Genomic DNA, 26,747 nt, shown 5'->3' on the forward strand with positions numbered 1-26,747 from the left:
TATCTTATTAAAACTATTAACTATTCATTTGACTAAAATTGTAATACTTTCATTTGTGTGCATTTTGGGCCACTTCAGATAAAGTTATCAAATTTCAAGCTAAAAGAACGGCATTCAGGGTGTTTTCACAGCTGATGACTTCTAAGGTTACCAAGAATATACAAAAATCATTTCAACTTCTTAAAAACATTTGAGTGCAGCTGATTCATGTGTTTTATTCATGTTTATTCTAATAAAATATGGGTAAAAACTACCGTTGCATTCTTCACATTTAATATAATTCATATTTTTTCTCCAGTGTAAAAAATATAAACTATCTGAAAGTTTCATTACGGATTAATTGTACTATGTATCTGTGAATGATGAGTAGATGTCCAGTCTGAATATGAATGGTGCATGAGGGTTAACATTAAAGAATACAAATATTAGGCCTTTGTGATTTAAAAATGTATAATTTGCACAATCATTTACTATATTAGCAGTCTGAGGTAATGTGTCAATTGTTTTATAGATTTGTTTAATGTAATTTATTTATTTGAATGTGTATCATTCTTTTTAGGTTTTGTTGTTATTGCAGTACCATGATAAGCCATCTGGAACTGGCAGCAGGGCTGACTCACTGCACTGCATCCAGCTCTCTTATTACATCCACATCCAGAAAGAAGAGAACAGAGAGAGGAAAAAGAGGACAATAGGACTTAGAAGGAGAAGATGAACTCAAAATGAGAAAAAAAAGGAGAAGGAAGAAAAGTATTGAAATGCAGAAAAGGAAGAGTAAGATCAGAAAGAACATGTGGGTAGGAAATACCATACTTATTTTGATGTCACAAAGTACTATGCTATTATTTTCTTTGGATCTGGGGAACACATTAAAGGGGTAAAAAAAGAAATGATCCAAGGAAATAAATATAGAATGAGTAGCTGAGAAAATGAAGATTGAAGAGCGGCGTCATCTCATTTTTTAGACATGCAACAAATCTTCATGGGGATATGGAGCTCTGAGTTATACTTGATGACAAAGCGACTGTGCAGTGCAGCCTCTTTCTCTACTTACCAGTGTGGTGAAGATATAGTGATAATACTCTGTCATCATCCCCATGGCGAGAGCCTAAGAAAGAGAGTGACAGAAGGAGAAAGAGAGAGAGAGGGGGAGTTTTGGTGAGGAAGAGATTTGTAAATGAATAGCGAGGCGAGATACAATATTCTGTCCTATTTTGCACCTGCATTTGTCTGTTTGTGTGAGTGGCTGTGTTACCATGTAATGTGAAGAGGCATATATTCTGCTCCACTGCTGTAGCCACAGGCTCAGAGATAGAAACAGACACCCACCAAAAAGAAAACAGCTAAATAAAGCAGGAGACTGAGCTCATCCCTGCATACATTTGGCATATGTAGGGAAGGATTGAATATAAGACAATATTCTATAGATGGACATCTGGGTCATTGTAATAAAAGCATATGCAGTGTGTGTGTGGGGGTGCCCTGCAGTGGTGAAAGTCCACGGTGGTGGTGGTGGTGGTGTCATCGTGGAAGCTGCTGTTAATTCAAATCAGCCACAGCCAAGCTTGGAAATAGCCTGAGCGAGTGAAGTGTGATACTTATGCTGTCGATTTGAATGTGTGAAAATACAAACACGGTGTGTAATGTGATGCTTTCAGTGCTGGCTGTGTTCTGAAAAGACTTTATAGGGCACTGTCAATCAGGAAAGGTGCAACCAGCCAATCAGAATTCCCTAAGTAGTATGTAGAACACTGATTAGTATGCATAAGTAAAGGCTTGTTTTATGTTACCCAGTATAAGCAGGAATAATGTCTATATTGGACATAATTCTAAGGAATACTGAACCTCACAGTTTATTAGTGGTGCAACGACTAGTCAAAGTAGTTGACCGAAATCGATGACAGAATTAGTTGCAGACTAATTTAATTGTTGATAATTAGTCGGTTACGTTATTGTGCATGTCTTCGTGCTGTGGAGCTGAACTAACATCATTTCTCCTGAGCTGAGGAGTTAAGGAGTGAGACATCCCACTTCCTTCATATCTTTGCTGAGAATTACACAATAGTGAGCGGGAAGAATCAGCAGAATATTTGCTAGCCAGCTATAGACAGAGTTTTCTAAAGGCTGTCTTTGTTTAAAAGTCTGACAGGTGATGAAATAAAAAACGGCAGAGCAGCACTAAGACAGTCTACAGCGGCACACAAGTTAGTTATAACTTTTGAGTTATTTTGTATTGTCTTCAAGAACAGCAACGATTGCAAGCAGTTTTTGTTCAATTACTTAATTATTATCTTTGGGAGATGATAATCGTTTCGATAATCAATGACTAGTCGACTATCAAAATAGTCGTTAGTTGCAGCTAGGCCTGGAATTTTGTCATTTTAGGGGCAAGGGCAACTTGGCCTTTTGTGTTGTCAATTTTTTGAGGGCACAAAGGCCAAAAGCCAGGGCACCAAGGCCATAAAATAAAACAATGATTTAAAGTCCACGTCCATAATGAATTTAATTTAAGGACTAATGACGCTTCTCAGCAAGATTGGACTCTCATTTGAAACTGTCAAGCAGGTAAAGAAACATCTCCTACACTTTCTAACCACAAGAGGGTGGGGGTGCGTTTGATGAAGTCTCCTGGTTGGCCGGTGATAGTTTGGTGTCAGACTGTCATTATAACACGTCCGAGCATATACATTTTCAGTTTTTGTTGACATTATCAAAAAAAGTGATAATTCTACTTTGATTATTACTGAGGTGGTAATAAGTGGTGATGGTGTACTGAGGTGCATTATATTGAATGGTGTTCCTAATATTTTGCCCACCTCATGTATGTTAATGGAGTGGACAAAATATTAGGAACGCCATTCAATATAATGCACCCTAATACACCACAATCATTCAATAATAAACATAAAGCAGAATTTTCACCTTTATGGAGCTTGTATAAGCTTCATAAATGTAGAATTTATAGCAGAGCTGCTGTATTGGATAAAATTCTCTGAACTATATTTTATAGTAATTACAAGTTATATAGTATTATACAGTTAAGTAGTGATATTCAGCTTCAGTAGCATCACGTTTTTGTTGAATCTGCCTCACTCTTTCTCTTCAGGTCTGTTGAATGAGAAACATCTGAGTGACTTAAAACTGACTTTTTGTAACATCAGCTGATAAAACGCGCAGCACCGTAGCATTTTACCATAGACTGTATATAAGAAATGGACGTAACATCCGTGACGTCACCCATTGGTTTGTGGACTGCTGCTCGGAAGCCAATAGTATCGGATTTGAGCAGCGCCATTTTGAAAATTTCAGGTGCATGCCGGGAAAAATAAAAACACGGATTCTACTTATATGGGCATCAGGAGGGGCATGAGGCGCCCTCCTGAACCTGTGAACCAATCAACCTGTCAAACACGACGTAGCCACGCCCTAATGCATACCCTGCTTTATCGTCAAATATAAAATCAGGGAGGCCAACATTTCACAAATGAACATCATACTGCATTGAAGAAGGCTTTAAACTAGCGATTGAGACCATAAACACATTTTGAAAACGTTTACTGAGGTTAGAAATCAAGTGAGAAGTTGGTGAATTCTCCATTGACTTGTATTGAGACAGAAGTCCTTTTGACACCAAAACGGTCGCCCCCTGGTGGCCTTTTGATAGAATGCAGTTTTAAGTTATTTCCGCGTTGGCATCATTTCAGAGGACCGGAACTCCCCGCCTGCATTTTAAACATTGCGCCGTTAATATCACCTGTTTAGTTGGAGCCGTTCATATACTCTGAGCCGGTTAGCCTGAAACTTGTTACTATAGTAACGTCACAGTTCCCTGTTTGAAGATTAACGTTGTTAATGTTGACATCACATGGCTCTGTTTTCATTAGTCTTTTCGGGAGTTTTTCTGAGCAGGTTCTGCCTCATATGATGTAGATTTATGCTTTAACCAGTGGTCTGTGTTTGTTTCCTTAAACTTAATATCACTGTTAGCTTGTCTGTGTAATGCTAGTGGGAGGTACAGAAAGCTACAGGTGTGTTCAGGGTCAAAGTCAGACAGTCGAACAAAGCAGTTCCCGCCAAGAGGCAGACTAAAAAAACGCAAAATCAACTGGAGCAGATATTTTTTTCAAGGGTTAGGGTTAAGATTAGGATGGAGCAGTGTGGAGGTTGGGGTGGTGGTCCCTGTGTAGCACATCTTCCTTTTGGCTAACCATAATCAATTGTTAATCTGCATCAGCTACAATATTTCCCTAACTTTAATCTTACCATTTACCAATTGTACCTATTGTAGACAGCAAGAATTAAGAAAAACTGATCACTGATCCCTTTTGTTTATCCTGGAAACACTTTAATTTTGGGTTAGCAGACATTTGATGTATTTTTACAGCAGTTGGTTTTGATTCTCTAGGTTAAACTTTGGGTACCGAAAGAGTTTTAAGGCTGAATATCCAGAAGTGATGCAGGTATTGAATTAACTTCTGTTGTGAAGACAGTGCAAAGCCTGAAGGCCAGCTCTCCATTTACCAGACAGAACCCTCATCTATGCTCATGAACTTTTGATAATGACTGAAACTATGAGACTGTAGAAATAAGCAGCCAAAATATATCTCCTGTGCAGAGTGTCTGCGCTCACACTGGAAAACAGGGAGAGGAAGTCAGATATCCCAAAGTCATTCAAAGTAAATTCACAGCTCTCTCACACTGAAAGAAGCCAGTTGAAGTGGTTCGGGTATGTGATCAGGATGCCTCCTGTGGAGCTAATCTGGGCACATCCAACTGGGAGGAGACTCCAGGGCAGAACCACAACATACTTGCTGGATTTAGTTTGCCTTCTGACTTGGGAACACCTCAAAATCACCTAAGAAGAGCTGGTGGACATGTCTGGGGAGAAGGACGGGCTCCTTCCCAGCCAGCATGTCCATGTGGGCCCCACATGGGTTTAATGCGGGTTACGTGGGTACTGAGTGGGCATGGGCCTGAACTGAGCAAATTTTGTGGGTCTCACATGGTTTCAGTAACTTGGGACCCGCATGTGACGCCGATGTGGGCTGGCTAAATGGGCCCCATTTAAGGTCCATTCTGAACCCACTGTGGACAAACCCACTTGGGACCCATATTTGCAGCCCAGATTTAACCCTTATGGGGCCCACATGGAACTGCTGGTTGGGTTGGTGTCTGCCACAACAACATTTATCCAGATCAGATCGCTCAGAAAAATATGAATCCATGGATAAATGAGTGGCATCGGTAAAATGACTTACTAAAGACGTGTTGCTCATTGCTGTTGAAGGAGTGTGGATTTCACAGTAGAGAAACTAGTGTGATATGAACAGCAAAAGTGAATGTGGGTGCGCAGAGAAAATCTTGATTAATGGGGAAACAACATTCTGCTCTGTTGTAGCTCCACTTTAGGTTGATGATATGGATGTCATTTTACATGAAAATCTGACTGCCTACTTGATCATTTTTAGTATGAATCAGACCAAACGACTGTGGTAAGTTTTCCAACAGGAATATGTACTCATTTGCACCATTACCAAGGCAATCTGCCTTGAAAAATGTTCCTTGGAGATGAGATTCTGAAGTCGAATCACCTTGCTCTGTATTATTCTATTATCATTCAGATGGTGTGTGTGTGTGTGCATGTGTGCGCTGGCTGAGTGCCACCCCATTCCAGCTGTGTGGTGCTATGTGGCGGCGTCAGAGTCTTGCCTGCCGTGCCGAGACTCACAAAACCAATATGAATCACAGATTAGGATTGTGTGGAGAGGATGATTAAACAGAAAGGAAGGGATAATGGCTGCTGGTATCAGGTGGGAAACCTTGAGAAAGCCTCCAGCAGTCTGAGGACCAGCCTACTCAGCAGTGACTCATATGCTGCTATTTCCATTTCCTGGACCTTGTGATAACAGATGAGATGAAACCTTTCGGAGTGCATGTATCTATAGTCCCCATTTTTTCATGCCACTTATGGGTAGAGAAAATGAATCAATAGTGAAATGCATCCTGTTTAGTAATAATAGCTGTTAGGTTTTACAACATATTTTGAAGCCATCAACAGAACAGAAGAAGCACTACCTGATTCTGTATTAACACCTGAAGTTGCATTCAGATTCAGCTTAAGGCAGTTTTTCCCTTTCATTGTATTCACTTCAATTTCACTAGGCAGTTTTTACAGTCTTTGCTTCTTTGTGACTATACGTCTATCTACTCAAGGTAAATAAGGGAAAGCTAAACGAAATGGTAATACACACTTTAGATACCACACACAAGCAATCACAGGACATTGTTAAACACTTACAGGAAAGTGCCTAAACTGTGTGTAAATTCTGCTGACTGGTCTGCAAACACTGTGCCAATCAAAGCTAAATGCATCACTTGTTTTTGGTGGGAAACCTGTAATTTTGTTAAGGTCACTGCAAAACTCTAATTTTCATTTTGAATACACCTACTTACACAACAGTAACATTTTGGGCGACATGCATTCTTGTCACAGTTAAATATGAAGATAAATATAAGTTTCACATCTGTGCAAGAGATACTGGGACTGTGAAAAGCTAGCTTAGCTCTGACATTAGCTAAACAATCCAAATGCCAACAACTCTAATGGTACGTTCAGACAGAATGTGAAGTAAATGTTCAACCTGCTTCATTTGTGCAAGTATTTTCAACTAGACTGCATGCTCAGTCTGTGTTAATTTACCTCAAACAGTCAACACTGTACAGATATTAGCTGTAAGCCAGCTAGCAACAACAAGGAGTGTGCCTGTGAGTATGTGTGATGACTGATCTCAGAACTCATCAGGAACTTCGGATATGCACAAAATGGGTACAAATAGATATGAATACATCAGTGTGTGGTTAAAGCAGTCTTATTCAGACATTATATGTTGATAGTTGAATATGTAGACACAGAAAACGCTAGATAGTGGTTTCAATAACAACAGCTAGTTGTAGTTCAACTTTAAAGGTTTTGTCTTTGTAGTAGGGCTACCATTTTGGACATAACTACTGGGAACAACACACGTGACCATTGACTCAAAAAGTACTAGTTTGCTAGTTTACAAGATATACAGTAAGGCACACTGTTCTCAGCTTAAAGGACCAGTGTGACCAGTTTTAGTGACACCTAGTGGTGAGTTTGCAGACTACAGCCAATATATTTATAATAATATTTTTTCAGGCGATTATACACTTATTCAAAAAAACCTAACCAAGTTCATTCCACCAGATGCCACTAAATTCTATACAATGCACTTTTCATCAATTACATTTTTAATTGTTTTTAAAAACAATATTTTAAGAGAATATGTGACAATTTTCAGCAATGTGCTTCCATTTAAGATTTTCATTCCCACCTTTTTTTCTTTTTACAAATGTGTGCACCCTAAATGTAGAACATGCAAATAAGATCATTTTGTAATCGTTGAAAGGTATTTTTACCAACATTTTCCCCCTGATAGTTTTCTCACCTGACTGTGTTGTCATCCCTCTTAGTGGTTTCTATTTTAGGAGTAAAGGCTTGGCTCATAGCTAATGAACAGTAGTTATGATCTGTAACTTATTGGTGTGTCATGTAATGAGAATATCAGAGCAGGACAGTCTTTCATTACCTCACATTAGCGGGGTTTCTCTCAGACATTATTAATGAAAGGAGTCCTTGACCTTCCCCGGCAATCTACCACTCAGGCATTGATTAAAACCCCTGGGAGAGTGACAGAGTGCTGGGGGTGAATCATGTTGACTTTAATATTTGATAAATCCTTGCGAGCAGGAGAAATATGAACGCTCGTTAATTGAGTAACTCATCGCAAAGTTCCTCTTTCACATTAAGCGACGTTCCTGGAAAAAGCCATGGTGTAGAATTGAGGTGAGGGATCTAAAGTTCTACGTAGGGAATATGTTAAATCTCTATATGTAGATGCAACATCCATAAAAACATTTTACAGTGAAACTTCTGTTCAAGGTCAGTGTAAATTACTGTTTTTGATTGACAAGTATCATTCTTATCACTGAAAAGTCATGAACACCATGAAGGGAGATAAAACTAATAAAGCCATGTTAATAAAAATCATTTTTTGTGGGACTGGGAGCTGCTACAGGCGATGAGACAGGTTTTACTCACTGATGCCCCAAATCTGTAGACTAAATAAGCATGTAATTTGTGAAAAGCTGTGACCAGTTTACTGCTAAATTGACTCATTTGGGATTAAAAGCTGAGATCTTTGGTGTGCAGTGGTGGACGGGGATATAAATAAATACAAATTTCACCAGGTCAGGCCAAGTCATTTTGCTTGCTATCCATCAGTTTTTTTTGTTTTTGACTAAATGTTTATGCTCTCAGCTCACATATTATCTCAGCTTATACATTCAGTATATACTCTCATCAGCCACTTCATTAGAAAGACCTGTGCAATCTATACAGTCGGCTCTGCCATTAATATGTTCGTCTTTTCCGTTTTTGTTGACATTGTCAGAAAGGTGATAATTCCACTTTATGTTTATCACTGAGGTCATAGTGGGTGATATGTGTTAGCCATAGTCAGCTTAGTGTGAAGCTGACAGTAAGTACAGTGCAGAACAAAATTGCGGTCACTAATAGTTTTTCAGCTTGTTACTTTAACATCGCTCTGATATGTTATGTGAACTATCAAACCATTATCTGGTGATCATCATCTCAAGATAACAAAGCCCATGAGTCTGATATGATAATGTTACTATCTTGAGATAGCCAACATTGTTTTTCCTGTGATCTCAATTGAAATGTGTCATTGTAGCAGGATAAAAAGGCGTCTGTACTTTATGGTCTGTTCAAGTGGATTAAATCATGTGCTCATTGATCTTTGGAGAGAGACCAGAACAGGAAAGAAGTGAAAGAAATTAGGCTTTTTATATTGAAATCACCATTTGTTATTTAACAATGAAATAATTAAGTCAATTAAGTCACAGTTAGAGATAATAATACTTTCAATGGAGACATAATTGGTTTAAAACATTATTACCAACAGCAGCCACTTGTTTCTTCTGTAGTTCCAGGATGCAAATGTAAAAATGTGCATTAAGTATGTACAGCTCCACCTATGCCCCACCTATGTGGGTCAATGACGTGAATGCAACCCAGTGTCAATTGGTGTAACCAGTATTTTTTCATAAAAATCTGATTATATACAGGAAAATAAATGTGAGCTAAAATTTGGAATAAATATAATCCACTATTGCAACACAACAGTATGTTTTATAACAAATTTTACATCACTGGTTAAAACTTGTTTAGAAATAATAGTTGTTTTTAGGATATGTCCTTCTCAATATTGACAAAATGCTTTAAAATTTAAATGTAGAAATACTCCAAAATACTTTGAAATAAGTAATTATTTGTATAAGTACACTTAAATACACTGTAGGTGGATAACATATTTAGTATTTATCACTCTTTGTGGTTACACACACACACACACACACACACCTGCTTGAGGATCCCAGCAGCCATTTCGTGGCCACAGTCAAAGATGATGTGGAACTCCTTCCCTCTCTTCATCTCTTTTAACAGCGGCTTGGCATCCTTGGTATCTGCAGGCAGCTGGCGGATCTTTAACCGGATGTTGTACCGCGACGGCGCCTTTATAAGTTCTTGCAACCGAATCAGACCTGTAGGGAAAACCACAAAGAACGAAAAATACATTTGAATGTTCTATAGGGAAGCTGCGGGGAACTCTTTCTGTTGTTGGCTCATGTCTAATGAAATCCATTTTTCTTTGACACTCCCCTGCACTCTCATATATATTTTTTTTCATCCTATACCCAGAGAAACTGATTTTTCCTTTTGCCTGTTTATTTCCTGCTGTTATTACCCACAATGCATGTAAACCTCCCACGGCTCAGCATCAGCTAACCTTGATACAAATATATGTAGTTCCTCACAAACACAGCAAAAACAAAGACACTTATCAATACTGCACATTACCTGACATTCATCATCCACCATAGATGACATTGATTCTGTGCTCACTATTGATCCCTTTCTTCTTTTATAAGCCTGTTGTGTATAAGATGTGTGTGAAGCCAACCTTGCTGGAGAAATTGACTAGTACTTCAGCTGAAGCATAAACATCTTAATTTTGACTGATAAGCTTCCAGTGTGATATTCAATAAGTATCTGTCTTCTCAGTGGCTGATCAATCAAAGTGTGATCCAAGCAAAGCAGACAAATATGTAAATATCAGAAGCACAAGCTAGATTGAATTATTTAGTCTTTGTGCTTTTTGAAATGTTATTATTTCTTGTTTGTTAAATGCTGTGTCCCTGTTGTCAAATTGGTGGATATAAATTGTGTATTTTACTTTTAATTTTTTTCCAATTTGAGACTTTCCGAGAGGGAACAAAAGATGACAGTGTCAGTTGTTTGTTCAAATGCCTGAAAGGATTGCTTCACAAGTTTTCCAAGTTTGTCTTAAAACAACTGTCCAAACGAAGTGTAATGATTCCTACTGTTCATACTGTCGATGTAAATGAGGGGGAAAAATCCTCCTGTGCAAAAAATGTATTTCAAAGTTGCTCTTAAGCTAATATGAAGCTTCAGCGTCCAAATGAGTCAAATCTTCATCTTCTATGTTTCAACGTTACAGTGTTTTTAGTACCAAAGTCTTTTTGTTACTATACTTCCACCACAGCTCAACAGGAAACACTAAGAGGGAATGTGATGCTAAAAAGACTGTAAATGTGTCAGATATCACTTGATATGACTAACTCACACTGATGAAGCTCAATAGAAGCTGATCATCTACTTTTAAATGACTGTGTGGACACACTTTGGATTTAGTCCTCCATCACTTTACATTGAAAACACATTTGAAGAAGATCTTTTAATAGTCAGTATGAACAGGAGGAATGATTACAGAGAGGAAAACCTCTTTCACTGTTTAAATGGACACCTGACTGCTGGTTTAAACAGTCAGGTGTCCAAGACGCACTTGGTAAAAATGTGAACCATGTTGTTAACTTCCCATTCACTTGAATGAGAAAGTGTGTCTAAACTTTTGACTAATACTGTACATAAAACCCCTACAATGCTATGGCCAGTTTTCCCAAATTACTTTGTTCATCAGTCTTCAATTATTTGGATCTCAAATAATTAGAGCTAGATTCCAGGAGCATAAAGACTATAGTGATGGTCTCCATAGTTGTACTGTATATCGTTCACCTAATGAGAATCTGTTTTTGCTGTGTGAATTGTTGAAAGGAGCGAAGGTTAAATTAGTTGTTTACTTCATACATGAGGCTATATACACACAGTCTTATATCTTAAACTACATCTGCTTGCGTCTCCATTGGCTGGCTCCACTCTCTTGACATACAGTATCATCTAAATGCCATGGCCTACTCAGCCATTATTCCTTCTTATCTGTAGCTCCACTAGTCTTACAAATAGCAAGTAGTTATATTAGAAAACTTTTCCACACCGTGCTGTGACCTTTAAATATAATATCTGTAACACAAAGTACTTTTGGCTTTCTTCAAAACACTTTAGGAGACATAATTTCTCTCAACATTTAGATAGCATTGCTGCTTTGCTACTTTTTGCAGTCTATTTAAAGAAAGCCAAAATGGGACCCACCTACACACAGATGCAGGTTTGCCTTTCATGCCTTATGTGCTCTAAAAAACTATACATGAACACAATCTATATTTCTACACATTAGTAAAGGTCTGTCACACTTGAACCATATTAACTGCCACTTTTCAGGCCTTATAAATGATTTAAAAGTAAAGATGGTAAATGACATAGAATACAGACTTTGTTGTGGTTTGGAGGCTGACAGATTAACAACTTCCTGCACTAGACTTTAAAAAAACAATAGATTTCATTTATGTGAGCACCATCAAGTCTATATACAAATAATTAGTAGAATCACAGAGTGTAATGGTAATTCTGGTCTTAGAATGCAGGAAATACTGCTTAGAACACACTAGCAAGATCTTTAAATTACACAGTGTGTGGCTTACAATGTCAATCATCCTTATAATGTGAATAATGTTTGCCTTAGTTGTGTTCATGTTATGTGCATTTCAAAAGCTCCAAAAAAGCCTCCACTGCTCATCCACTGCAACCTGCTGTTCACTCGCCTTTAAATAATATAAAATATGGTTGTGATTTCTGAATATTTGGACTTTGAATATAACAATCTGAACAGAAGATAAATGTGCTGATTTGCCAATGTGAGAAAATTAAATGCAGTGCCAAAACCAAAATCAGTATTACATTGTCTACAAGCTGACATCAATCTAAAGCAAGCAGCAGTCTCCTGTGTCTCTGTCCACAACCCACCGTCCCCAGCTGTTTGGCCTGTGGCATTATTTGTTTACTTCCTGCTTCCAGATGAGTGCACTGCACTGTGGGACACCAGCCTGCAGTCTGCTGGAGGTTCAGCAGCCAGTCGCTGCTTTTCATTAAATCAAACACTCTGTCGCACACTGATGATGATATCCCTCGAGTGTTGACCTGTGAGACACTGGAAGTGTTCCGTTTAACCATCGCACGACAAAGTGACTCCTCGGCTGCGGTTCAAATCATCTCAGCTGGTCAGAAAAAAACACAACTGTGCATTTTATAAACAAACCAGAGACTGCAGAGGTTTGTGCCACTGAGACCCTAATAACCACAGCTATCAGAGGGTTGCTGTGCACTAATATGTCTACAGTATATGTCTGAAAATAACATGTGACGTGGATGCAGGACAATAAAAATGTACACATCTCACAATTTTAGAGCCTTTACTGTGAAACTAATGTTTTGCAATGTGGAGCATCATAACTTTTACATATTTTGACGTGAGACTGGCTTAAAGAAAATGATATTAAAACAAAAAAGGGCCAGTGTGGTTTGAGGTGAAAATATAAGCAAGGGTACAGGGAGTTAAAGACAAATTGAAGGCAAATATATACATTTGCACATTTTTCTTTTTTTGTGAACCGTTTGCTGCCCAAAATTTCTGTGCAGGTATTTGTTTTTCATAAATGTATGATCACACACACAATACCCACACCCACAAGTGTACTGACATACAATAGATAGGTGGAAAGGGAGACCATACTCTAAGGGCCTGATTTACTAAAGGTCTGCGTGTGTAGAAACGTGTGCAAACTTGACATCACCCACAAAAAATGAGCAAGCTGTTCTACTAACGCAGCGCACTGAGGTTTGCGTCTTTAACTGTGCAAGATAATACACACTGTCCATTTAATACGTTTGCCATAATGAATGTAATATGAGACGTTTTAACCCCAGTGTGCAAAATACAGGGAGGAGAAAATGTAAATATGTTATTTAGCACACGCATTGTGATTTACCAAACCTGAAGGTATTATTTCTGATGCTAATTGTGTCTATAAATAAAACCTTTGAAGGACAGGTATTAACCTGCTGTTACTGTAGAGAGGAGGAGACGGAGGCAGTTTTTCCACCTGTGTTAATAATGTTGGAGTGGAATATTTGTGGTTTTACTAACAGCATTGACTTCGTCACTAATACTCTCCATATGTGGGTTTTTCTGGTAATATTAGTTTTTGTTATAACTCAATATATTAGTTAACCTCTTCCACTAGAACCTGATCACATTTCATTTTGTGCTTGCAGTTTTCTGCTCGTCCAAACTCTCCATAAAGACACAAAACCTTCATTTAAATACTGCTGTCTGCACCTGTTGCACCTGTTTTCATTTACACAGTTATTCTTAGTAGATCACCCGCAAAACGCACACAAACGAGACCTGCAATCTATTGCACTGTGCACACAATTTAGTACCCACTATATAGGATCTTAGTAAATCAGGCCCTAAGTATCTATTCAAAACATTTTTTCCCTCTTCATTTGACAGTTGATGGTGTAGAGGCCGGCAGGAAACAGGGGGAGAGGACAATGAAAGCAAAGGTCGAACCAGGCACGCTGCCATTATGTGGCATGCACAGGAACCAAAGCACTTTTAACACTTTGACTTTATTTCTCAGCCATAGTCAGGATGTGGTTAGCCTAGCCTAATTAGCACTGAAATAATAGACAGTCATTTATATTTGGCCCAAAATAATCCCACTTTTCCAGTTTAATTAGATTTAGCTTTAAAAATTCACAGAATGTATTTTATGCGTAACTGTAGAAATCCCTTCTCTGGTTGTTCAAACCCTCAGATTCATGAAAACAATAGCATGGCCATGACTTCCTCTATTGGAGCTATAGCCCTGTTGAAGACAATGACTTTGGCTTTCTTGACTTAGCTATTTAGTATTATATTCAAACAGCTACTTGTTTCTTGTCATGTTTATTTTAAACCTTCCTTTTTCCTGAATAAATGTATCTAATGTTCTTTTAGGGAAAAGGGCCACAAATTCCAATACTTCTTATTGAAAAAAAATAACTTACAACTGATGTTATACTTTAGCACCAATGACCCATGTTCTTCATTATCTTTAACCTTATGCCTTAAAAAAGAGGCCAAGTGTAATTTTAAGAATACCAAGATGTGCATCTATGCTGATCTATTTAGCCCCTCCCATGACTTCATTGGGGGGAGGGGGGCACAGTGTATATCCTATTCATAGTGAGCACAAGTAGTAAGTGTGGAGATCTAGTAACCTGTTCTCCAGTATACTGTTGCTCTAAAGGTGAGACCCTAAAATATGCCTGCCAAGATGATCCACACAGACTGATCATTCATTTGCATATACAAGTGCAAGCAAAGGAGTGTGTGTGTGTGTGTGTGTGTGTGTGTGTGTGTGTGTGTGTGTGTGTGTGTGTGTGTGTGTGTGTGTGTGTGTGTGTGTGTGTGTGTGTGTGTGTGTGTTTGTGTGTAATATTTGAGTCCAATCTTATGTGAGTGCTTGATGTTGCGTGAGCTGTCTGAGGAGAAAAACAGCTTCCACTGCTGGAGCAGCAATCTCTGTTTTACGGTTAGTTAGTTAACATCGATAAAAGCAGTCCGACACATCTGACTGCTGCACTCGCTCATCATAAACGCATGTCAGAGCACCTCTCGAAGCTCTCCCACTCACTCCTCAGACATCTCTCCTTCCATTCTGCATGGTTGAATCCTCCTTCATACCTTTCCAAAAAAAATAAAAAATCAAGAGGCACAGCCAACAGAGACTTAGTGGGGGGAAACTCTGGAGTGGGAGAAAAGAGGGGTGTCGGTGTTGATCAGTATTGACGGCGTTTAATGCGCGGCGACTGCTCTAGGATCCATATTTAACTTCGCATGAATATTTCATCCCCTCTAAACGTTTATTAGGGGGCCGTCTGCGAGTCTCCTGAGCGTAAAACAGATCGGCCCGCCTGTGATAAATATCCTTGCGAGGGAACGGCCCCTCAAGCGTTCCCTTCTCCAGCTCCCCTTTGAGAGCATCGCCGCCGACAAGGAAGAAGAGTTTCTTTTACCCGGGTGCTCAATCATCATCGGCGGAGACGCTAAAGCAACCCCCCCCCCCCAGACAGGCCCAATCCGCAGCGCTGCATGACGGGAGTAACGGCTGATAAGTCACTGAGCTGCCGACTCCCCGGGGTCAAGGTTAATGTGACCCTCGCCACATCAGCTGGCTTATTTATGTTCAATTAAATGCATGGAACACGTTGGAGAGAGATTAAAGCAGGCCTGTGGTCAAAGGTTCTACTAGATGTTAGGGAATGTGGAGGCAGAACATGCATGCTCACTATAAATAAACCTGCAGGTGGAAATGTGGGCCAGTCACAACAGTAAAAATCATCTCTGTTATTACATTGAACATCGTTGTGCTGGCTTTAAATCCTTCCATTCTCTGAACCACTGCTATATGTTTCTGCAATCAACCCTACCATTTGTATATGGGTCAATGATGTTTTTTGTATCCATGTGGTTTAGTCAAATTTAAAAGGGGTGGGAAAAAAAATTCGTTTCTGTGGATCCAGCATCAAATGTCTGCTTTTAATCCATTGTAAACATAAAAACGTTGTACTCAATTCTCAATAAAACACCATATCAACTAGTTTGGCATGATCTTACATTATAACTTTTTATATTAAATAAAGGTAATGGAATACAATTGTTCTAAATATTACATTTGATCTGGGGAAGAATGGAGATCAGGAACTATTTAATTTTTTTCAAAATGAAGTCATTACTTCTATAAGTCCACTTAAATACACAAAAAGACACCATCTGACATTTTCAGGAGCATTCAGTCTTACTTTTGGTAAAAAATGGTGCAAATGTCATTTCAAATGATATAAAACCAACAAAAATACTAAATGTACATTAACAAACCTGATGCTGCTTTTAAAACTATTTTTAGTTCCATCATTCATCAGCTATTCATAAGATATTGAAGCAAATATTACTCAAAAATCTAATACTGTATGTTTGCATGATCTGAAATTCCAGCAGATTCCAGCCTATATACCAGAGGTCACTGACAGGCGGACCGCGAAATTAAGGTTATGGTTTAAGTTTCAAAGTAAAAAGGGATTCTTTTTTATTTTTCTAAAACTAAGCACTTAATTTAAGAAGCACAATCAAAAGCTTTCTATAATGTACTGTATTTTAAAAAGGTGTTGCCAACTTTAGAAGAGAACAGTTATTTATTTTCTTTTTTTATTCTTATTTTCTTTATTTTATTGTTTATTTGAATCCCACAAGTTGAGTGTAAATACTAATAAATGAATTATACTGTATTGATGTGACAGTCTACAATCTAGCCACTAGACACAGATGCTGATGGAACTACAATGCTACTTCAAGCTACTGAAAAATAACACAGACATTATGATGTTCTGGACCTTCACTTGAAGGTTGACCTTCAGTGAATTACAATTGAAAACCCCTGATATATAAAGTTACCGTGGGATACATTCATCATAAGGTTTGCTGGAATATAATCGTTATAGAACATTCTTTAAGCCATTGTTAGGTCTTTGTCGTGCCTTGTGTATAACATGAATGGAGAGCCAACGTGTTCAGCCTTGAATAAATAAATAATTAGGGCCCGAGCACTGACAAGTCCGTGAGGGACCTATTGCTTTTGCCAAGATTCTTATTATTATTTTTCACGCTCTTTGTCCGCCACTTTGAGCGCATTTTTGGTGGCCTGAACATACATGAAAACTCATGAAATTCTGCACACACGTCGCAGCTGGTGAAAATTTATTTAATTTAATGTGATTGGACGCAAGCGTGGTAAGGGGACTCGCTAGCGCCCCCTAACGTCGGGTCATGTGACCACAAATCTTCTCGGATCTGCATGAAATTTACATATGTCATAGGTCTCATCGGATCATTGGGAAATTAATTTTGTGGAATTTTTTTACCAAACAGGAAGTCGCCCACGCGGCGTGGCGTGCACCGATTTTTATTTTTCGAACACCGCTTTGAGGACTTTATGATGTTCACAGAATCATGAAACCTGCCACGTAGGTTTCAAATCATGAGCTCTTTCATCTGATACCACATTTGCCCAACATTTTGCCCCAACAGCTCAGTAGCGCCTCCTAATGCCTTTTCCCACTTAGGATGTACTGACAAACTCTAAAACTCACCAAGTTGGACACACTCGTCAAGACTCACGAATATTATTTTTTGGTATGACCGCAACCTTTTAAGTGCCAAAATGACTCTACAGCGCCCCCTAGAACATTAAAAGTTGAAGCCCCGCCTTCTACATGCACGTACATGAACGAAATTTAGGATTCATATATATCATGACCAGACGCACAAAAAAGCCTCTTGGACCCATACCCTAAGTCCAACAGGAAGTCGGCCATCTTGGATCACAGGTGCATTTTTTCCGCCACAGGTGCATTTTTCCAGGCCTCGTACTTTAACGCACTCCTCCTGCAGTTTTGACTCCACAGACTTAAGATTCGCATTGTATCATCATCAGACCTTGATGATGTAAACTTGACAACAGATTTTTCCTACGTTATACCAGGTGGGCGTGGCTGTTGTTTGTTTGTATAAACAAACAACTCCTTATAACTCCTCCATACATTGTCGGATGTTAATACATGCACTGCGTAAAATGTCACACCTGGTAACGCCGTTTCAATTTCAACATCATTGGGGGTGGGTGTGGCAAGGGGTGTCCATAGCGCCCCCTAACAGCAGGTCATGTGACCAAAAACGTTGTCTGATCTTCGTGAAATTTACAGGACTCATAGCACTTATGGGTAAACCCCCAAATTAATTTTTTCAAAATTTTTGCTCTAACAGGAAGTCGGTTATTGTGCATTTCCTGCGTCAATTTACCATTTTTCCAACAGCGTTTAAAGGACTTTCCCGTCTTCACAGAATCACCAAATTGCCCACATAGGTTCACACTCAGGAACACTTTAATTTGAGACCATAACTGCCCCTGGGCGTGGCACAACAGCTCAATAGCGCCCCCTAATGCCTTTATCCATTTTGTACATTTTCACAAACTCCTACACTCACCAAATTGAACACATACGTCAACAGTCACACATATTGACTACTGACAAAGTTTGGGATTTTTAAGTGAGAAGATGACTCCACAGCGCCCCCTGGAAGATTTCAAAGTTTAAGCCCCGCCTTCCACATTGACATAGAGAAATGAAATCGACAAGGCCTATGTATTATGTCCAGACGCACAAAAAAGCCTCTTGGACCCATACCCTAAGTCCAACAGGAAGTCGGCCATCCAGGCTAAAATTTTCAATCTGGATAATTTTTATTATTATTATAGTTGTACGCCTTTTTGACAGCCTAAACATGCCCCAAAACTCACCAAAACTTGCAATCATGTCCGATCCGGAGAACACTTTGATATTTTAAGGAGCGCGGAAATGGCCGACGCAAAAATTGATTAATAGCGCCCCCTAGAAAATTTAAAAAATCAAGCCCCTCCACTCAGATTGACGTAAACAAACCAAATTCGGGAAACACATGTATCGTGTAAAGACGCACAAAAAAGCCTCTTGGAGCCATAGCCTAAGTCCAACAGGAAGTCGGCCATCTAGGCAAAAATGCTCAATCTTAATGATTTTTTGACCCTTCACCCACATTCCTTATTGCTTAGAAGTCACTCAGACTCATTTGTGGTCTTAGACTGCCATCTAGTGGAGACATTAACAGCTGCACACAATGTTCAATTAAAGGCACAGGAGCAAAGACATCTACATGCCAGTTTTGACAGCCCTGCAACCGCCGCACGCACCGACGTGCACGTACGGCGTTACAATTGGGGGGGTAAACGGGGGGGTGCGAGGGCCCTTCGACACTGCTTGCAGTTTTAATTATAATTATTATTACACATAGAACAGAGACAGTTATGTGATTTGTTTGTCTCTCATGCAAACTGATGCAAGAGCTAATCACATAACTGGTTCTGTAAAGACTCTGTTCATCCATAAATAATTTTCTTGGTGAATTTGTGTAATTGAAAATGAAAAATCCAATAAATAAAATAAAATAAAATAAATAAATAAATATATATATATTTTCCCTTTTCTTTTAAACAGGTCATAGCAAGATATGTTCCCTCACTTTTCTCTTGTTATTGTCCCTCTATGTCTTTCTTCTCACTCTTAACCTGACTTTTTTTTGTTGGAATGACATAATTACCTAAAAAATGTGCTTCCGTATGAGCAGAAGTACCAGTACAGCAGCTGTCGGTCGTCATAAAAACAAAAACTTTCCAGACTATAATTTAAACCAATTATGATGATGCTGCCATTTAAATGTGAACCAACATCATGCATGTAGACCAATTAAAATCCCCAAAAAGGAGAAATGTACATAACATTTATATTCAGTCTGTACATCCTGATGCCTTTACTTCACAAACTTCACAGTGATTCATCTTTTTCAAAGTCAAACTGGAAGTCTGATGAGATGCTTAGAAAAGAAGCAACGCATATATCCCACCTTTGGATATAAACTGTTTATTCTAAAAGTGTGGGGTTAAAGGGGGGTGGTGTGATTGGTTCCACTCTTCCCCGCACTATAACACCCCTGCATGTTGTATAAAATCCCATCCCGGTGTTACTACCAGCTACAGTATCTTCATGAGCGCATGAAGCTGGGAGACAACCCACATTCATTAATCCACTTTAGCGTGGCTGGTACAGTGTGTGTGTGTGTGTGTGTGTGTGTGTGTGTGTGTTTTCTTCACACCTTGTCAGCACTCCATGCAGATGTTGTTTTCATTAGTACACTGACACCATCAACACCAAGAGGCAGCTATAAGACAAACTGAAGACAGATATGAGGACAATATTCTCCTTTTAAAATGTTTTTCTCTGGAGGAGTCAGCCTTTTAAGAAGAAATCTCATATTATACAACAGGATTTAAGGGTTTCATGAGCTTGACTGTCCTGAATTTTTCTCAACCACATAAAAAATATGTAATCCCTCAGTTCAAATGGAAGCCTGGAGATAGCCAGAATTGGAGATATATTTTCTTTAGCTGACAACAAAGGACAGTAAAGGGTTTTTTTGTGATACTGCATCTGGCCCCACTGAACCAACAATGGCAATAACAGATAAAAATGCTCCATCAGTTCAGGATTTAGCAGTTTAGATACATGCTCACAGAAAAATCATCGTAATTTATCACCTGGAATTTCATAATTGACAGACATAGACATAATTATAAGTGCTTAATTACAAGATACATATTTAAAAATAGAGATATATGTTAGTTTCCTAGCAGGCTATTAATTTAACATCCTAATGGTTATGCCTTATTGCTGTAGAAAAGAAGTGTATATTGATCTTCATTTTCACAGCTAACCCTTTAAGTTCAATGCCATGAATTGCATTTTTGAAGTCTGTTACTATAGGATAAGGTGGATAACTGCGTTCAGTGTTTCTGATGTGTTTATAAGAATTCTCAAGGTGTCAAATATGATAACTATTTACAGGACAAAAATCCAATTAATCAGTGAAATCTGTGAGATTATTAATTTTAAATAACAGAATCATAAATAACAAAAAGGTGAAAATAGATAAAACAGTAAAAAATGAGGCTAGTGCCAAGTATAGGAGTTATTTACAAAAGCATCATAACCAGTGTGTGACAGGCGAAAATGTATAATGGCAATAGTGAACTCTTTAGAGCTGAGAGTCTCACAGTACATGACCAAACTGTAACTGTGACTGCTAACTGGATGAAATATAAATGTAGGAATATGTCTTTGTGTTCTTTGTACTGGACATTAACTTGATGATTAATCACAAAGCTATCCTCCACCCTGTTTACTTTGACAGGGGAAGACTGTGTCTCCCTGTTAGTGAAAAGAACGGATGAAGGGAAGATAAAAGACAAATAAACGTGTATCTGTATGTGTTGCTTGGATCACCATAACAACACACATACAGCAAGGAACAGGACTATTGATATGTAGATTGAAGGCGAGAATCATTTCAGCTACAAGCCTCGCTTACACAGTGGGCTAGGATTGAAAGGGTTAAATGTTAAGGTCAAATAAAACCTGTTTGGAAACTGATGATAAGCAAAGATAAAAGGAGGCACTGCAGATGCTGAGGTGTTTAACGTGAAGCAGAAGTAGTGTTTTTAAAGCAATCATGTGCTTAATGAAAACTGGTTAACATATCTACATTTAGAAACATTCCTTCATATTTTTGTACTAGACATTAAACTGAAATATAAAAGATAACCGATATTTAATATATTACATTTACTACATTTACCTTCAATGTGCTTGTCTTGAGGTGTGACTTAATTACTTATATTTGTGCCAGAAACCAGTCGATACTGTTGCCATCCTTTGGTCACTAATGGAGGTCTAAAATACTTAATGCCCTTCTGTTTATTACTGGTATCATTGCTGTAGTTTGTTGGGGTTTTGTTTAGTGACCAAATACATTTTCTAATTAGAAACCATGGGGAAATGGGTTGATTTGTATAATACTGTCCAGTTTTCCAAGACCAAATACCAGATCAGGGCACGGAAAACACTGCAGCTTCCATTAGCATTCCACCACAGCAAACGTGGGATTAGCATGGTGAATTGTGAAGAGTCAGTGAGCCCCTCTCTAAACAGGCTGTTGAGTGGTAGTGGAGCGTATGATGGAACTGGGACTGCTGGTGTGGAGACTCACACACATCAAATTGAAACAGATTACTGGAGGGGTCCTGGGACTCACTGTGAAGTACACTGAGAGGACTCTCACTGGGAGGATATATATACTCTCTTTAACCAGAACAGGCACACTCACATCGCTTTATTCTCTTTATAGGTAGTATTTATAGAAAGTATACAGTATTTTATAACATTTTAGTCAAACATCTAGCACACACACTCAACACCCTCCATTTTGTCTTAAATAAATTCATCACCACCACAGCACAAATTCCTGATGAAACTTAAGGCTGGAGATTGTCTATACTTTTCTTATTAAGGCATGCCAAGAGATGCCAAGATTTTTAGCAGACAAATAATTGAAACTTCATGTTTCTGAGATGTAGAAAAAGGACTGTTGAGATTGTTGATTTTACATCAAGTTTAGGTAGTCAAATATGACAACAAAATCCTTGTAATGCTGAGTTACTGAGAGGGAAAATGAACTAAGACTTAAAGGTTTATTTATTTGCATGATCTCAACTCATCAGTATTTCTGTATTTCATGACATAGTGAAGGATAGTGATGTGAGTTATAATATATTCTTAGATAAATCTGAGTATTGTCAGCATAAAAACAGACACTGATATGTTTACATTTAAGATGGCGTAAAGGAAGCATGTCTGGAAAAGAGGACCAAATACAGAGTCTTGAGGCATCCCCACAATGCATTGCTATTGCAGTCCAAAAGGATATCATGGTGATTGGTATCAAATTGTGATGGGTAGTTGTGAAAGTTGTCAATATTCTTAGATAAATATGAGTATCGTTGGCATAAAAACAGACACTGATAAAAGTCCCCTAAAAGGACCAAATACAGAGTCTTGAGGTACACCCACTATGCATACCTATTGCAGCTGATGTGGATTCGCTCATCTTTTAGGTAGGAACTGAACCATTGCAGAGCTGTGCCACTGATTCCCACTCAGGTTTTAGAACAGTCCATCATGGTGAATTTTATCAAATGATGTGTTTAGATCTAAGAGAACAGGAATTTACCGATGGCCAACAGCAATGTAACCTGAAAAAGAGCAGTTTCTGTACTATAGTCCTTCCTAAAAACTTGTTTCAGTTTCTCAAACATGAAAGCTCTGGGAGGTGTAAGAATTGTAAGCCATATTAGGCATTCCAGCCATCTAAATATCAACTCAGCTTTTCAGACTTGACTTTTTATCATTTTCATGCCTCTCTCAAATGAACACTTGGGAACTATACCATACATTCATCCATATTACCTGAAGTCAAAGAGCTGAAATTTCATCAACATTCCAACTCTACTAAGAAAAAGGTACAGCATGGATTCAGGAATCAGTAAATTGTAATTTAATTGAGGAAAGCAATGCTGTAAAGAAACTATTTCCTGTAAACTCAATTTCTCTTATTTTCCAGTGAGCACAGAAGTTTCCCAGGCTGACAACAAGAGAGGTAAAATAGTGTATAAAAAATTAAAAATGACAATGAGCTGAGTCACAATGAATGGAGATGTGATGTGCTGGGGGGGAATACAGTGTCTCTTTTCTTTCCTCCCACACCTCAGGGACAGACTCAGGATGCTGCTGCCATGGAAACCAAGCTATAAACAGAAAGGAGTTGAGGAGGCTGACACTGAAACTGATGTATTTGCTATGCTAGCTGCGGATGGTAATACCAATTGGTGCATCCACCCATTGCTTTGATCAGAGTAAAATATCACAACTCCTGGCCATCTTTTTCTTTTCTTTTTAATATGTTGCGGTTATTCATGGTCCTCAGAAGATGATCTCATTTCCTCTCCATCACCATCACCACGCCAACATGTATAATTGTTCATGAAAAATACCCAAATCTTTAAAAGAATATGATTACATTTACTGAGCACATTCATGCTGCCATAACATCAACTCTCCATTTAAAGCCATGTTAGAACAGTTCAGCTAGCGGCAGTCTCAGTACAAAAATGTCAAATTTGCACAATATGTCTCAATCTAACTACGTCAAAGTTTGCTGTGGGAGAACTTGACTGGCCTGCACAGAGCATTGATCTCACCCCCACCTAACACCCTCAGGCCTTCTGAAACCTTGTGAGCCAGGCCTAATTACCCAACACCCAACATCAGTGGCCAACCACTTTTTGGGCACAGCAGAGCCAGCAGGCAAATTTCACCCTCATTTACAAAAGGTTCACTTTTCAACTTACGACACCTCCCTTTGTTTACAGTGCTACTCAGACCTGCATCTTCTGGAAATCTGCTTATAAACTCAACATAACCAAACTCTACAGCTAAACACTCTCAGACCATGTGACCTTAGAATTACAAGGTACTATCTGGTATTTTTTGGCCAAAATATTTTTTAATATGGACATTTGTTTGGGGTTTATTTTGTGATTTCTGCATCATTAGACATACATTTTGAGAAAAGAAAAGGTTCCATCTCAAAATCAAAACGGTGCTATACATTTTCACCAATCAGTCCCCAATCAGTACTGTTGTCTGTGACCAGATATCTTAAATCATAACTGCCTTAAGCAGTTCATACACTGATTGTGTATTAAAACACATTTTAAAACAAATTTAGACTAATCTACTGTAAGAAAAACTGCTTTCTGTGAAGCCTCAGCAGATAGAGCCTCATGATCCCAAACCAAAAAAATATTATCAGCACTGTCTGAAATTCACCTGATAATAAAACCCCCATTTAAAAATGGGATAGGATTTTGATGTCTTGCCCAGCCCACATGGGCTTACAAGACACCACACATTCATACATGCCAGGGTTAAAGTACAGTGTACACCTTTTCAAATAACAATGACAAAGACCAACAAGATTAAAGAATGAAATAAGGTAACGGAAGCTTCATTCATAATCAGATCAACATTATCCAGCATAAACAAACAATAAAGATATGAAACGCAGTAAAATAAAATAATACTAACTAACTACTAACTATTAACTGAACAGTCCATCTTGCCTTTTTTTCCAGGCTTTTGCGACACAACTTGCAAGGTTAAATACATCAAAATTAAATAGTCATTCAATTTTTTGCTCATCACAACACCAAAAATATTTCAGGATTCAGTCGAGCCATTTGTTGGAACATTAACTCATTTAGTACTCAAAAAACCCTAGAACTCTTTCACTGAAGCCTCAGATGAAATGATGGCCATGTAAAGCAAACCATTACCTAAGTAAATTCTTAAGAATCCTATATTTATTGACTTTATTGGCCTGGGAGTAATCAGATATAAGACAGGCCTAATGAGTGCAAGAATACTCACATCATTATGAAATCCCCCAAAGTTGCAAGAATCCCCAGATAATAAACAGAAGACATAACCTCTGTACCCTCAATAGTAGCCACAGCTCTGCCCTGCAGAAACATAAGACCATGGCTTTGAAACAATGAGGTCCACATACTTTGTTCCATCAGAGGTAGAGAACAAGAAAATAATTGTTTTGTAATAATAACATTCTTTGTGGCAAATCAATGAATCAACACAACAGTAGCTGCCATGGTTGCCATTACCAAAGAAAGCTAAGCAGATAGAACTTCTTTCAGAGGTAGTGTTTTATTGTATCGTAGCCTGTTCTCCCTTATGGCCTAATCAAACTTTACTGCAGCGACGGCAGCAGTAGCGGCAGCATTGTTCCCAGGTAGCTGTATGGATGTTATGGCTGGCTGGGAGAGCTATAACACATGCTGCTGCCATCTCAGTTTTGCCATTATAAAGTTGAGCCGTTAGAAGAGTCCCATTATGGTTATTGATTTGGTTGTTTGCTCCCTGCTTGGTGAAGAAACAGCACAAACAGAGATGTTGTTTCCTACCACCTTTATATCCCATTCCCAAAAAGCAGACATGGTTTAGAACAGCGGGTGGGGGGGTCAGAGAGAGATCCCATGAGAATTATATGGTAATATAAATGTTCTGCTGCACTGACTTTTCTCAGTACGTCAGGCAATATGCTCTCTGTACCAAAACAAGAGAATAAAGGATTAAAATGGGATAGAATCCTTGCTGAACCTCTTCAAGGACTGGGAAAATATCTGATTTCGGTTTGCCCTCAGCGTCCACGATCACAGATATCTATCCTCGCTATCACCTGCGTAAATGGCAACAATGAGAAGGTGAGGCTATTTGCAGGTCGAGCCAAGATCTCATTTCCTATCACAGAGACAGAAAATCAAGCCACTATTAACCCCATAGTGAACCAGCTATGTCCACTTTACAACTTAATTAACGAAGGTGGCGAGATCAGCAGCAATCAATTCCTCCCTTACAAGACCTGCAGGGCAAAGACCCCCCCACATACACACACACACAAATTCTTCAGATATTGATTCATTGAGAGACCATCAACATATTCTTTATGCTCATGCGATCTATCTCAAATTATAATAGATATCCAAAAAGCAATTTCGAAAAACTGGCCATATCGTTGTATGGGTTATATGTACAGTACCATTCAATAGTTTGGACAAACTTTCTCATTGAAGTGAATGGGAATGTGTGTCCAAACGTTTGACTGGTAATATAAGTAAATAGCATTCAAATAACAGTATAGTTGTTAACAAGTAAAAATAAATGGACAGACTGTGCTTGACCCTCTTGTTAGCTCTGTTTCATGGATTTTCAATGGGATTTTTACTTT

General features: G+C 38.5%; 1 protein-coding gene across 3 annotated transcripts in view; it reads right to left on the minus strand.

Moving 5' to 3' along the window:
• grik2 (glutamate receptor, ionotropic, kainate 2) overlaps positions 1 to 26,747 on the minus strand; it is a 292,293-nt gene that overhangs the window by 169,931 nt on the left and 95,615 nt on the right. For 2 of the 3 annotated variants that reach the window (XM_062423343.1, XM_062423345.1), the window contains exons 4-5: positions 9,464 to 9,645; positions 1,055 to 1,108 (exon numbers count right to left, since the gene is read on the minus strand). In XM_062423343.1, the coding sequence (XP_062279327.1) occupies positions 1,055 to 1,108; positions 9,464 to 9,645 (236 nt within the window). Of the gene's footprint in view, positions 1 to 1,054; positions 1,109 to 9,463; positions 9,651 to 26,747 lie in introns of all 3 variants that reach the window. The other variant, XM_062423344.1, reaches the window with a different exon arrangement.

This window comes from Scomber scombrus, chromosome 7 (assembly GCF_963691925.1).
Source record: "Scomber scombrus chromosome 7, fScoSco1.1, whole genome shotgun sequence".
In the NCBI taxonomy this organism is placed as follows: domain Eukaryota; kingdom Metazoa; phylum Chordata; class Actinopteri; order Scombriformes; family Scombridae; genus Scomber; species Scomber scombrus.